This window comes from Cebidichthys violaceus, unplaced genomic scaffold, assembly GCF_023349555.1.
Source record: "Cebidichthys violaceus isolate CVI_PGR_0920_01 unplaced genomic scaffold, fCebVio1.0.p SCAF_14, whole genome shotgun sequence".
Classification (NCBI taxonomy): Eukaryota; Metazoa; Chordata; class Actinopteri; order Perciformes; family Stichaeidae; genus Cebidichthys; species Cebidichthys violaceus.
The window spans coordinates 10688366-10703365 of record NW_027176307.1 but is presented as its reverse complement, the minus strand read 5'-3'; the positions used below and the strand labels follow the sequence as shown (position 1 = coordinate 10703365).

The 15000-nt window shown below is 42.5% G+C and overlaps 1 protein-coding gene across 3 annotated transcripts in view; it reads left to right on the top strand.

Moving 5' to 3' along the window:
* The first annotated feature begins 3746 nt into the window (after positions 1-3746).
* Positions 3747-15000, top strand: part of hbs1l (HBS1-like translational GTPase) — an 18348-nt gene continuing 7094 nt past the window's right edge. Inside the window, exons 1-6 of one of the 3 annotated variants that reach the window (XM_068708797.1) lie at positions 3747-4052; positions 4670-4735; positions 4877-5005; positions 5116-5367; positions 13480-13588; positions 13978-14228. In XM_068708797.1, coding sequence (XP_068564898.1) covers positions 4010-4052; positions 4670-4735; positions 4877-5005; positions 5116-5367; positions 13480-13588; positions 13978-14228 — 850 coding nt within the window. In that variant the 5' untranslated portion in view covers positions 3747-4009. Of the gene's footprint in view, positions 4053-4669; positions 4736-4876; positions 5006-5115; positions 5368-6048; positions 7601-13479; positions 13589-13977; positions 14229-15000 lie in introns of those variants that run through there. The other 2 variants (XM_068708798.1, XM_068708799.1) reach the window with 2 other exon arrangements.

The window sequence follows — 15000 nt, the reverse complement described above, 5'->3', positions numbered from 1 at the left end:
GTCTTCTCATTGTATTAATTCCTCCATACGCGACCGTATTGTCCTGGTCACTTGTAATTACCATCACCCCAGACTAGCCTATTGTCCCAGGGCGGTCATCATAATAGTGGCCTGATAAAGGGCTACACACACTCAAACACACATGGCCATGGACTGCACACTTTACTATTTGATGCAACAGGGTGGATAGTGCTCAGTGAAGTGAAGCACTTGTGGAGAGAGGGAAATATTGAGATTTACTGGACATGGATTAAATGAAGTATAGTCCACAGCATGGAAGATTTTTCTTAGATTGTTTTGTGTGTATTATTATTCGTACAATGTGTTGATGAACTGTGTTGTTTCAGAAGCAACATGCAACATTAATAAGATACTAGTGCCACTGATGACAGTGCCATAAAATATATTGCATGGTTGCCTGGGTGAAATTGCTAATAGGCTTGAAAACCCATACACACCTGTGTGCAGAAGCATTGTTCAGTCATTTTTGCCTTGAAGAGGTGGTACTTCTAATCTATTCAAAGCATATTTTAATTATACAGCAACTATCGTACAGGATTGCAATACAAGATGCCCCGCATAGAAAGTAAAAAAAGATACAGCACAAAAAATAACACAAGTAATAACCGAGTAATGTCAGAGTCCAACCAAATCATACTTCATATAAATATGTAAATGAAATTCTGTCTCCACTTGTTTCATTTGTATGTATATCTGAAAGTATGTGTCTTTTCCCTCGAGGGTAATATCAAAAACTTCATCTTGTCATCTGAAACCAAATTGAAGGAAGGGAGGTATGCAAATTCACCTATAGTAGTTTGAGCAGGAAGCCTGAGACCCATTGACTCCAAGCTGAGGACATTTGCATTGGCGCGATTGGACAGGTTAAGGGCAGGTATTGTGATGGTCGTCCCCCTCTTGCAAAGCACTGTGTGCACAGGTTAGCTCATTTGAATGATTTTTAATGATGGCCCCTGGGCATGAGATATCATCCCACCAGGCTTTCAGATCCAGTGTTGGGAAGGCCAAACATGGGTATTGTTAATTGTCTGTGTGTCAATGTGCATGTAAAGGCCTGCATTGGTGAAGGGTTGATCCCTAGTCAAATAGTGAATGTGATCCTGAATGGTTACGGGGTTAAACAAACCTATACATGTTGACTAATTGCTCATGGATGTATATAAACATGCAAAGGATTTCTACGTTATAGCATTTTTCTGCAGTGCATTGAAATCCAGCAATCATTATTCAGGAAAATGTTTTAAAGAACAAATAACTATTATACTTTTAATCTGGTTTAGGACTCATTGCCTTATAATTTCGCTATTTGTTACTTTATGGACCTGACATGTGTTTCTTCATTGACTTTAGCTGTTTGGACCACCTTTCAAAGACTGCCAAAGGTGTAGGTTTTGCATTTCCCCCGGGGGTGAGTTCCTGTGAAAGACTCTTTCCCATGATACCTTGTGCCCCTGGCAAATTATGTAAAGCATTACCTCATACCCATTCCCAACTTTTGGGATGGACACCCCCCACCCACTTGCACATAAGCTCTGTCTTCTACAATTACACCATGGTTTAATCTGTTTTCAGATTTGCATGCTGTTGTTAATAGATTTGCAACCCTTGCTTTCACTTGATTCCATAGATACCATTGCAATCCACTTGTCAACAGCCATTTTGTGAGTCTCTTAGAATTGAATACAATTCAGTTACAGAGAAAATATGATGGATACAAACCATAAAGTGTATTGGTCATTCAACAATATAATTTCTAAATCTTTTAAACAAAGCACCCATCCACTGATCCGCTCATTCTTCTAACAATCTGTCCATCCATCTGTTTAATCCATGTAATCAGCCCAACACTTGCACGCCACTGATTCATTGATTATGCTTTCAACGTGAAGTCTGTGGCCACATCGGCAGCACAGATTTGACCAGTGAGTGCGTAAAAGACGTTCAAAGGAAACAAATGTTCAGATCCTGTGTAGAGGTGTGAAAATCACACCCCAACCCTGCTGCTGCACGAACGCTATTCAATGTGTCTCTAAATCTGACTACGCAAACAAAGCAGAAAGACTTAATAAAACAAGAAAAAGATAGAAAGATGTTTTATTTGGTATCACACTGTTTTTGTTGTTTACCAGGTTTGGGTTTTTGTTACTGCAAAAGCTTATACTAAACAAGGACAATGGAGGAAAAAAGTCTGCTAACACTATTACAATTTTATATTATTTTTAACTTGTGCAATATGTTCCATTTCCATTACATATGATGTGCTCTTTGCTGCATTTGGTTTTAGAGTGTCCTAGAAACATTTTAGTGATGCAAAAGAAGAGTTCCCTCTCTGTCACCTGTGTGACCCTGTAAAGTTAGCGTGTTATGTGTTACGTGTGTGTGTGTGTGTGTGTGTGTGTGTGTGTGTGTGAGTGCAGTTGTTTATTTTGACATGTAGATGTGCAACCAAGACATCAAAACGCAGGAAGTGGAACTTTAGAGGGGAAACCACCACCCACTTAGAGGCGCACACGCACGCGCAGATACAGACGCACACTATTAAGCAGAGGTAAAACTTTGTACACAAGAGATAATAAACTCCCCCGCTATGGATGACTCCCCCTCCTGTCAATTAAAGCTGCTCTTTGTCAAACTGCCAGTTGCAATATGAGCTATTCATGTGAAAAGGTCTTTACAATTACCTAAGCAGGCGACTCTCTTTATGCTGCTCTATTTTTAGATTGGGGTGACACGCCAAACCTCATATTTCATTTCACCCATGCATGCAGATGTTCAAGTGTATATCACCTGCATCACTGGTATCAAATTGTTGTCTGACATTTTCAAATTCCTTTCTCTCATAGGCACACAGGCCACTGTAGATCAGACATCAGGACGACAACATGTATCAATAACAACACATGCATACACCTGCACACATGTGCGTGTAACCATAAAGGACACGCAGACATAGACCAAGTCGCAGATAAACTTGTGCACAAACGTAGAGCACACACATCTAATTTATTTCCCCTTTGTGGCAGACGGGCTATAAGTTTCTCGTGGTACAAAGATAGCAGGAAAAAATGATGTCACTCATTGGGTGTGTGTGTTTGCGCGAGGTGTAGAGTGTGGGCTCAGATGGGTTGGTCTCTAACTATAGAGCATAACCTTTGAGAAAAAAAAAACATTTGAGACATTCACACCCCAACATCACAGGTGGGATTGAAAGTCATTTGTGTGTTTTGTGCAGGCAGACTCTCTCGTGTTCTTTATGTGCACTCCTCTTGACCTCTTTAGGTAATCGTCAGAGAGGAAAATTATTCTAACCGCATTATCATTGTTCATCTGTGAAAGCCTATCGTGCTTCCTCTTTCACATTAATAAGACATAAGTATTATTATAACTGTTTCCTCGTTCATTTTTTTTTGCAGGTCCCATGCAAACATAATATCATCTACCTGTATCATCTCCATCATCATGAGGATCACTATGTTTTCTAAGAAAATGTTCCTTCAGTTCAGACCATCAATAAGACCCTAATCACTAGATCTAAATTCGGTTTTGTAGGGCATGCAGGTTTAACTTAATAATTATTTCCCTCTAAATTAAAATGCTAACAATAAGCTCTGCAAACATCAACTGACTGAAAGTCTGTCACACACAGAGCGTAAATCGTGAAGCTTTTTCGGGAGATCTGATCCCGAAATGCAACAGGAAGTTACGTCAGCCAGAAAATTCTTGTCTGAAAGGAAGTTTTTACATTTTATTTTCAACGGCTAGATTATTTAGCATCCACCTATAGCGAAATTAAAGACTTTTGAAAAATCTCAGATTCAATTGATCAACCTCCGAGGCTGAAGAATCTAATCTGTCTAACGTTACTGGTAGTTCCACACAGCAGCAGCAGTAGCGGCAGCAATGGCAGTCGGGCAGTGAGACACATGTCACATCTGTCTGTGAGCCGAAAAACATTTACGCTGGAGCCGAGAGAAGACACTTAAGCAACATGTCTCGGCACCGAAATGTGCGAGGTTACAACTACGATGAAGGTAGATAGCCTGAACAAGGCGTTGATAACGGGTTTAAGCTTCTCAGCTAGCTAGGCCTCAAACCACCAAACTCTTTATTAGCTGCTAAGCTAAAAGTCCACTGTTGTTGATTGTAGCTTTAGCAGCTAACGCTAGCTAGTTTAGCTGGAAGATAACGTTGCTGTCGTGTCACTTGGCACCTGGCACAAGATAGATTGAGCCATAATTCTGTTATCTACCTATACACCAACGCTTTCAGAGTAACATTATAGCGTTTAACCTTGATGGGTTATGTCTACAACTTTAATAACGTGTATGTTATGTTAACGCCAGCTTCTTAGCTCACTTGCTAACTTCCCAGTGTTTTGATAAAAATGTCACGAGCTGCTAATACATAACGTATGGTATATAGACATCCACTGACCCTAATAACTTATCCCAATTTCTAAAACTGATAGTGAAGTAATTGCAGAACATTACCTTGCTCCCAATTTACTGTTTGTTATGCATTCTATAAAATTTGCTGACATGGCAAAGTGACTGACAGCTGTTTTTTTTGTGTGCTTTAGCTGTCACGTGTGTAGGTTTATGTAAAGTAGACAAATAATTGAACCTCAATTATATATATTTGTTTCTAGACTTTGACGATGATGACGTGTATGGACAGTCCGTGGATGATGACTACTGTATATCACCAGCAACAGGTTGGTACCAGTAAATGCAATGTTATGGATCAACAAGAATATATTGTTTGGTAATAAACAGACAATATTATACAGAATCAACGAGACATCACATCTCCGAGTTTGAAGTGAATTAAGTGAAGATGTTTGTGGTTTGTACAGCAAATCAGTTCATCTACTCGCGTCAAGAGAGGCAAGCACCAAAGGAGGAGCCTTTAGAAGAGGAAGAAGATGAAGAGGATGTACCCATGTCTCCTACCATCAGCCACAACCTCGACCCTCTCGACCAAGGTAATATTATGAATTCCACGCAGATCTTTTGAACTTTACCTTTTGATCTTTGTGTTTGAAAATGAATGTGCTCAATAGAATTTCTGTGCATAACTTGTGTATTTCTATAGCCAAGCTGTATTCCTGTTTGGACCATATGCGAACGGTGCTGGGAGATGCAGTGCCAGACTCGGTCCTGACCCAGGCAGCCATAAGATGTGGATTCGACCCACAGAAGGCACTGGACGCCGTCCTGTCTGAAGACGCCAAGACAGCCCCAGTTACCAGAAGTACCGGTGAAGAGACGGCTTCGGTGGCAAGAGTTAGCCAGGAGAAAGAGCCGCTTCCACAAAGAACCAAACAAGAGGCCGTGGCTGAGAAAGGTACGCCTTGAGTGGATCAAAATATTATTAATTTTACTGGTTGTGTAATAAAATGAATTAGAAATTGCTGTTGTTGAGAAGTAGTTTGTTCAGTATACATACACGGTGCCAGTCAAAATACTTTGAATGTGCCACATTTTATCATTTTTTGATCTTGGAACAACAACAACAACATTAGCAACATGTGTCACTCGCTACCTGATTTGTATGTCCTGCTCAATCGGTACTGTGCATGTGCAATTCTCAACACTGATTACAAATTAAATCATGGAAGGATCTTAACGAGTTAGCCATCTTGCTTCTTTCTCATCTCTGCTGAAAGTTGCACATGCACAGTGCCGATGGGGCAGGTGCTAGCAGAGAGTGTGACGTTAGCCAGAAATAGCTAAATGTCAGCAAATTGGCAATATTTTACTCTGGAATATCTGTCAAACTAGAAATGTATGAATGCCTGTGGATTCATCTGAAGGTACTTTGATCAAACGACCATTTAGAATAATGTTCATTAGTTTTGTGTACATGAAATCTCGCGTGTGTGACGATGACACATGCAAGTGTTTAACAAAGTGCCTTCTTTCTGTTTTTTTCCCCTCTTGTTTATGGTACGATTCATCTGACTTCTGTTCTGTGGTCCTCCTGTTTCTCCTTTTCGGCAACTGCGATTGGCTTTCGTAAGGTAAGGAGCTTCTCACAAAGACATTACATGCAATGCACATAAACCCCAGACCGATAGGCGCAAACACACACAACCGCATGTGCGAACAAGTGCACCAAACCTGAGTGACCTCTTATTGCAACATAAGGCTGACTCTGGGGTTAGCAGCTCTGAAGATGAACATTTTATTCATCAGAGCAGTGGTCCAGGTGTTAGCTGTGGTGCCAATCTTGCACAGCTCATGTCTGCGCATGAGCAGAAGAGTAAAGAGACGGGAGCAGGTGACGCAGGGCGAGGTTTGGGTGTTCACTTATTAAGTTCGATCACCATGGGACCCAATTCCCCACTGTCCATTATGCCTAACCAGAATGGTCTTTCATTGGGAACGTTGGCGTCTTTAAGCATGACTTCAGCATCTCGCAGCTCAGCTCCCCCCCTCCTCTCAGTGTCACTCGGTAGTCTGTCGCTAAACAACCTCAAGGTAACAACTGCAAGCTCTCCTCTGGCTGCTCCTTCCGGGTTCGGAAGTCTCAGTTCTGTCCTATTGTGCAGTCAGTGCTCGGTGGGAGCTGGGACTGGCGGCAAAGCCACAATGGCTGATCCTAAGGGAAGCCCATCATTGGCTGATTTAATGCAGGAATATTCAAACCGCAGCCCAAAGATCAGTAACTCCTCTCACGCTCCCCAAAGCAGCATAACTTCTGTGACTTATCAGGGGGGGGCTGCACCAGCACAAACATTCTCGCTGTCCGGGCTCGCTTCACAGCACCAAAACAGGAGTAGGCACATTCAATCGCAAACACAAAGCACTGAACAACCGGCAAACGCGCTCACCTTTTCTAAACCAACCAACAATACTCCTGCATGGCTAGCTGGAACCGCCTCATTGTCTCAGCTGGCCTTGCAGCATCAGCTCAACAGTTCCTTAACTTTCCCTCAACCCGTGAGCGTTGAATCTCCAGGAAATGCACTGAAAAAACCACCTGGCATCTCCGAGCTGCTCTCTTTGTCACAATTGGCGTCTGAACACAAAGGCAAAACCTCAGCCACCTCAAATGGGTCACAGTACTCCCTCACCTCGCTTCTTCTACCAGCAAAACCAGAGAGGGCTGGGGTGTTAGCAGAAAGTACCAAAGAGGGTGGGACCAAGTGTAAGCTCGACCACAAACCATACCACCGAAACATCAGGCCAGCTAAGACGAAGCAGACTATTGATCTGAGTGCACTCATGGCCCAGTCAGATGGAGCGGGCCCTCGTCACTTTGACGCCGACCTCCTCTCGCCATGCTCTCCAGATTCGGTTGACGTGGGACCGGGCTCTTCCGTGTTTGCACAACCATCGGTATTTGCGATCACTTTGTCGATTCAGGGCCACAGGCAACAGAAGAGGACGAGGACTAAGCTGAAGGGAAAAATAAGAGGTCAGAAGACAGGAAGTGGTTCCCAGGCTTTCCTGTGCAAATCCCAAGATGAATCCCAAGAGCAGCATGCACCACTCTCGCCGATTGTACCATTCCGCTTCGACGTGCCTTCACCTGACGACATCGTCCGCGCTAATCAGCGAAAAGCTTTCACCAGGTAGACGAGCGGAAACAGTTGGCTCTTAATTCAGCCGCATCCGGGTTTGGGGCGAAATTAACTCACTTTGGATGAGAACCGGAGATCTTTTTGGTGGCCTTTCCTCCACCAACTGAACTAATCTCAAAGAGATGTGGCACTCATCATTGATTATTCTTTGTTCCACAATCATGTGGACCAACAACTTTTTCAGCAGCATACTCGCTGCTGAAAAAGAAACTACCAGAAACCATATTACATTTATTGCATTTCATTTTTTATAGCAGCATGCTGAAAGTCTTAAGTTGCTACTACATACAGATAGGTTATGCTTCTTAGTCTCTCTGGCAGCTTGACAATAATCACAGCTAAGTTTACAAATGCCAATTAGTATTTTAAGAACTTTTAAAATGTTTGTTTTTTTCTACCTTTTTTAAATTTGAGTCTTATTTTTCTATGCTTAGATAGCCATTGGCTTTTTAATATCCATTTTTTTTTTGTAAAGTAGTGTAATCTTAGCCAGTAAACATTTAGAGTGTATCTCTTTCTACATGGCCTCTTTTCTGGTTTTGATCCGCATGAACCCTCAAAACGAGAAAGAGGTTGATTTTGTTTGCAGGTGTGCTGCAGCTATTGGAATATGGATCAGTTAACCATTGTTCTGGTTTGTTGCTGCCTGTGTTTGAGATCATGGGGTAGACATTTTGGTTTAGAGGACACCTGGAGATTTTCCCATGAGGGCGCGAGAACAAACGCATGCAAGTGCAACACACACACACACACACACACACACACACACACACACACACACACACACAGACAGACAGACAGACAGACAGACAGACAGACAGACAGACAGACAGACAGACAGACAGACAGACAGACAGACAGACAGACAGACAGACAGACAAGTGAACCCTTTTTAATGTTTGATATTGAAAATGAGTTTACTATGAATGCAGGAACTGAATAAAGATTGCACTGAATGAGTCAAAAATGAAAGCCTTCAGACTTGAGGTAAAAAGGGGGTTTTCTTGCTCTTACAAACTTTTAACTTTAGGATGCACAAATGAGTTTGATTCACAGCGGGTGTGTCATGACAGTCTGCCAGAGCTTAATTTGTCCAATTTTGAAATAAAGATGACTGAATGTACGTTCTCTGAATGCACCTGTGTCTGGGCGTGTCTCTCTGGTTGTGTGTGGGTGTGCCTGTGGGTGTGTCTAAATGAGTGTAAAAAATGATCTTCTTAGGGTTGTTGTATTGAACTAATTCTACATAACCAGTTAAACCCCGTTCTGATCTACAATATAAGTAAAGCATGTATGTTTGCATCAATGTAATAATATTAAGGAGTTAAATAGAAGGCATGCTCTGCGTTATGTATCTGGTGCAGTGAATGCTTTGTTTTTTGTAGGTTAGCCCAGGGTTTGTTTAGGTATCTTTCATGTTTAGTTTGAGTCATTAGTATTGGTTTGAATGGTGAAACTTGCCCTTAAAGATATGCATGTTTAGAACTTGAGATTGGACCGGTTCAATAGTTGATAACAGTCGTGTTCTTCTTACTGTTGTCATCCGGACACTGGTCTGTGTTATAGTTATGAGACAGAAGGAGACGATGAGGGCTGATATCAAACTTTCCAATACTGTTCAGTCATTTTCTTGCCCTGCCTCATTGTTGTCATAAATGTGAGAATGCCCTTTGAGTGAAGTAGGGGTTTGGCTAGATGTGAGTAAACTTTATACAGGTGCAGAGAGCGGAGTGAAGTGAACCCTCAGGGTGGCAAACAGACCGGTGAGCCTGAGGGGAGAAGATAGTCGATGAGGAGCAGATAGTGGAAATAATGACAAGTCAAACATTTAGAAGTCAAACAGGTCTCTCTGTGGACGAGCAGTCCTGGGAGTTTGGAAATAATATGGTTTATTAGGGATGTTGTGGTGTGCTTTGTGAGTGAAGATATGTATCATGGTACAGCGCGTTTGGATGTGAAAGTCTTGAAATGAATAAGTCTTATTAACAAGTGGGTTTGTCCGGCAACTGTTTCGTCCTTTGTTTTTCTCTCGAGGCGGGCCAGTGTGTGGGTTTGCGCAGGAAGCTGCACTCTTGGAGAAAATGTCACCGACTCGGCGTAGCAGCCGATCGTCTCACTCTCTGTGTGTCTCACTCGCCACCTACGTAGGAAAATCTGATCACGTCTCTCGACTTTCACAGCTTTTGTCAAAGGCTTCGACAGATCAAATCATTTTGTGTCTTTACAGGCTCTGCACTTCTGCAAGGCGTACATGTTGCACAAACATAGCGTTTTTTATGTGATGTGGTGCCAATACTGGAAAATACCATTTTACTCACAGCAAGTGGTCAAAAGAATGCATTTAGCTTGACGTGCCATCGGTACTACTTGCTTTGTTGTGGTGCGATTTGAGAGAGAATCCTTATTTAAATGGAAAGTTGCCTTCTTCTTACAAGAAATACAAGAGTTGACTTCTAGAGCGGTTGAAGGCACAAACACTCCTGAACAAGCTTATTAGGCAGTGATGTGACAGTCTGCAGAAGCCATGAGCAGTCTGGTTCATTTATTATCTAAATGTTGTGGTTGTGCAGCCTCAATCAAAAATCCTGGCTATGACAGCAATAATGTTTTTTAATGGAAGTGCAGAAATATCTCGCCATGAGTCTTAACCGTGGATGTTGTTGGATCGGCCTGGTACCGATCCGTATAGTAGAATTCGCCAGGTTTTTTTTTGCATGTTGGAATCTGAGTTGGAAGCCGAGTTGGAAGCCGACTTGGAAGCCGACTTGGAAGCCGACTTGGAAGCTAACTTGGAAGCTAACTTGGAAGCTAACTTGGAAGCTAAGTGTACATGACGAGTTGTCTTCGAGCGATCCACCAATTTAGTTTCGGCTGTGGTAGAAATCATTCCCTCATCAACTCTTCCCTATTTAACAAACACTTGTAGTGTAGTTTAGCAGCGACGTTGTCAGCTGTGAGTCTGGATGGCATTCTCTGCCAGGGTTTCCTCTAATGTATTGCAACGTTGGCGTAATGTTCAGAGTATCCGGTGCTAATTTGATCATCTAGCATGTGTGTAGGGAGACACCCCTTTGCATTGACCGTATGATCATGACGGTGCATGACTGTAATGTCAACTTTGCACAACAGTGAAGACTAACAAGCGATAACAGGAAAGCAACTAACTTAATTCACAGCATGGTCACATTGTGTTGTGTTGAGACTCCGATCCAGTGTGCCGGGCTTTACTCTAAACTTCTTCTGTCCATCTTGCATTTTAGAGATGTTCCGATTTTTTAATTTTTTTTCCTTCCCCGTACCGATTCCAATACCAGAACTTACGTATTGGCCGATACCGACCCAGTACCAGTGCGTTTAAAAACAAACAGAAGACTGTATTATTATTATTATTATTATTATTATTATGTTTTAACCACTAACTATGTATGGATGTGATAAGATTGCTATCATTGTTGTAAGATTCAGTCAGAGGCAGACAAAACTAATCTGAGATCCCAAACCTTTACAGACTTATTGACCCAAACTCGGATACAACACTTCAATCAGTTAAAATGTTTCCCCCCCACTGTGAAGATTTGAGTTAAATCAAACATAATCTTTTACAGCCTTTAGCGGCCTCAAGTGGTAGGAAGCCTCAATATCTATATTTTATATAATTTTTTGTTATTGGGATGACCATCAACGCCGTTGTTTTAAATAACCCTTCTTTTACTTTTGCTGTGTTACTTCGACCCGCATGCTTGTGTGTTTGGACGGGTGGTGGTGGTGGTGGTGGTGGGGGGAAGGTGCAGGGGGTTGATATTTGCATATCCTGGGTGCACTCCTCTTGATCCTGTGCTCAGTTGGGCCCTCAGGCCAAGGTGTAGAGATGACTCACTCCTCTCACTCACTGCACGGGTCACCTCTTCCAGAGAAATCCTGGATGGGAGGACACCAACTGTTTACCTGCCCGTCCAAACAGTGTAAAGAGATCCTGCTCTAAGCCTCACAACCTGATCACACTGTATTGCTGCCCCCAGGCCTGCCCAAAAAAAGAAAAAAAAAGAAAAGATCTGGCAAGTCAGTTGTTTGCAAAGGTATTACAGTGTTTTAAGCAACATGTCCGGTAGTTAGAAAATGGGCCGTTTACTATGCAAGACCTTTTGGAGAGTTACAAAGGGTGTGTCTGTCTGTTTCACCCCAGATAGAAGATAAAGGTGAATAAAATCCAACCACCATGTGCTGAATGATTGTAGGTTTAATTAGCTGATCCTAGTGACCATATTGGATTGGATGTGATCTAATTGTTTCACAGCTGATGTTCCATATAAGTATCAGGCTGTCTGATGTCCTGTTTGACACAGGTGGTAGAAACCTCCTCGTCACTGTAATAAGGACATGAAAAGCCCCCCAGCTGCAGGAAGAACCAAAAATTCCCCCGAGAGGGCTTTCACTATCTCATGTTGCCGCTTACACTGCAGGACGGAAAACACTCCAATGCTGCAGCCTTCAGTGACAACAGTGGTGTTACAGATGTAGAAATGTTTTTAGGTTTCTGCTGTTTGAATTAGTATCTTTTCCCAACTTTTTAATAGATAAGGATCAGTGTGTTGGAATAAACAGCACGCAAATGTCATTATTTAAAAAAAAAAAAAAAAGAGAGACAAAAGCCTCTTCAGGTTGCAGTGAGCTGCCTCTCTTGTGAATCAGTGTTTCAGAATGAGAGGGACTTTTTCTCTAATGCAGAGCCAGTCATTCAGAGAACGTGTTGCTGGAGAAAGTCCATTAATAATTCAGTTGAATCACACTTAATTTTCCCTCAGGGTATTTTTTTTTATGATGAATAAACCACATTATGCATACAGGAGCGCACAAGGGATTAGTGTGCTTTCTAAATTGCATGCTTAACCAAAGCTGTAAGACGAAGAAAGTACATTTGTACACCTTAAAAAGTTTTAAAAGACAAATATCAAAAGGGGAACAAACTTCTGAGCAGTATTTCTCTTGCTTCTCTGTCTTGATCAAGGTCCTAGGACCTCCATGTTTTATTGTTAGGACACTGTGTGGGAGTTTGGGGTGTGCTGTGGCTGTCTCTTAGTGCATATATGTGCAGGATTGTTTAAATACGTTGGGTGTGTGTGTGTGTGTACGATAATACACATTCACCTCCAGCCCTGCACTTCGCTAAAGTGACACCTTTTTTTTTCCGGAAGATTCATTCTGTGAAATGTGTCGTCACACTGCTCTATTTACGTGGAGATGGGGGAAGACAACGGCCACTTCTGATATTAACCCTCTCAGAACCTGGATGTCACTTCCCCACACACATGCACACAGATGCACACGAGGTGCAGTTGGCTCGGCTGTGCAGCCCAGTCTAAATGAATCAGTCGCAGGTTGATATGACTGGGACCGGCGAGCCATTTGGGACTGGGATGACGAAGCAATGACCTCAACGAGTCTCACTGCTGCAGAATATGGACATATCAGTCAGATCGATCGATGCTCAGAGGGCAACTGATTGCATCACATGCTCACACAGAATATATACCTTCTGTGCCAGTAAGACACATGACCAGGACAATAGTCATATCCTCTGGATGTCTCAATCAACGTCAATCATTGCTGAGTAAGCTATGTTAGTGTTGTGTATATAGAATAGAATATCCAGGAATTTTATGTAACTATTTTGCAGATGCATGCAGGCAAGAAACCCTTCAGTCTTATCATGGTTATGAAAGATACGTGTAAATCACCTCTATGCCTTTTTAAATGGGAATAAAATGTGATCTGTGCCTCATTTTATTGGTATTGTCCACAGTTGGGTCGTCATGATTGCCTTTTGTTTCTGAGGAGGTGTACAGTCTTTTTTGCTCCTCTCTTCCCTGTAGCTAAAAGCAGAGATGTCGCTCACAATAAACTGGACTCTGAAGTGGTACCCAAAGTGGCCCGCATGACCGTCTCTGGCAAGAAGCAGACCATGGGCTTTGATGTTCCCAGGTACCTAACGCACATGCCTCTGTCCATTTACATTGTAAATCATTTAATCTTTTGCAAATTACTAGTTTTAGTTGAAATGAAAAGCAGGAAGGGCTTTACATTTGGATGAGCTGTGAACCTGAGAGGGTGTGTGTGTGTGTGTGTGTGTGTGTGTGTGTGTGTGTGTGTGTGTGTGTGTGTGTGTGTGTGTGTGTGTGTGTGTGTGTGTGTGTGTGTGTGTGTGTGTGTGTGTGTGTGTGTGTGTGTGTGCGTGCGTGCGTGCGTGCGTGCGTGCGTGATCACCCGAGTCTAGATATGCAACTTTCTTGTTTATGGAATATATCCGTACTAATGATTTTTGAAAGATGCATTCTGGCATGATCTTGATTTGTGCCGTTTTCTCTCCTCAGCCCAGCGGAGAACGGCGTTGTCGCCACTTCGGCGCGCCGCGGCGGCAGCCCCGAAAACGCCACTGCGACCGCCGCCTCAGAGGCCACGCCCAAGCGTCCCGAGACCCCATCTAAAGGGTCCAACGGAGAAGAGCCCTCCACGGTTCCCACACCGGGCCGCTCCTCTGGAAAGGCCCGGCAGACGATCAACATCAAAGCTGAACTGGAGAAGCGGCAGGGCGGCAAACCTCTGTTAAATTTGGTGGTTATAGGTAGGAAGAAAAATACATGAAGCCACTCCTAAATTCAAATTTCAGTTAATAGCACATCGAGGGATCAGCATAATGACAACAAGGGATACAAAAGGCCGTTCTGCACAAATACAATGTGCAGATGAACAAACAAATTATGCTCTATTCAATCCTCTTACTACTGCATTGATCTACAGTTAAATACACAGAGGAAGTAGTCTTGATTTTTTGAGCAATATACAGTACAGTAACATTTAAGATAAGACTATTTATGATGCATTGAAATGTACAGCTAGAGTGTAACGTGGAGGAACTTATTTAGAAATACAGTAGCAGCATTTTGGGGTTCATTATTTTTATGAATTTTTTCCTTTTAGGAACAATTCTTCAACGTTCTGCAATAAATTCACATCAAAATGCTTAACATTTGTTAAAAAAAAGAACAGTTTTACGCACTGTCGCTTTTAAACTTTAATCTGCCCGTTTTCGTGCACACGTCTTGAGTTTAAGAGTAGTGCATGTGTTGAACTGCAGTTGCTCAATCATGTTTTCTCATTCTCAGTTACACCAGAAAAAGTGACTTGGTAGTTTCATAAGCGCAGATGATTGTAGTTTCCCACAGCCTGTGAAACCTTTCGTTTCACCACGTTCATCTCCCTCCCCCCTCTCACCCTCCGTCCTTGTTCCCATTTCTGTCTACCTTCTCTCCATTTGAGCAATGCTGCTTCTTTCCTTCTCCCATCTGTGGCTTCCCTTTGCAATATCTTATCTTCTCTCTCTCTCCCCCTACCTG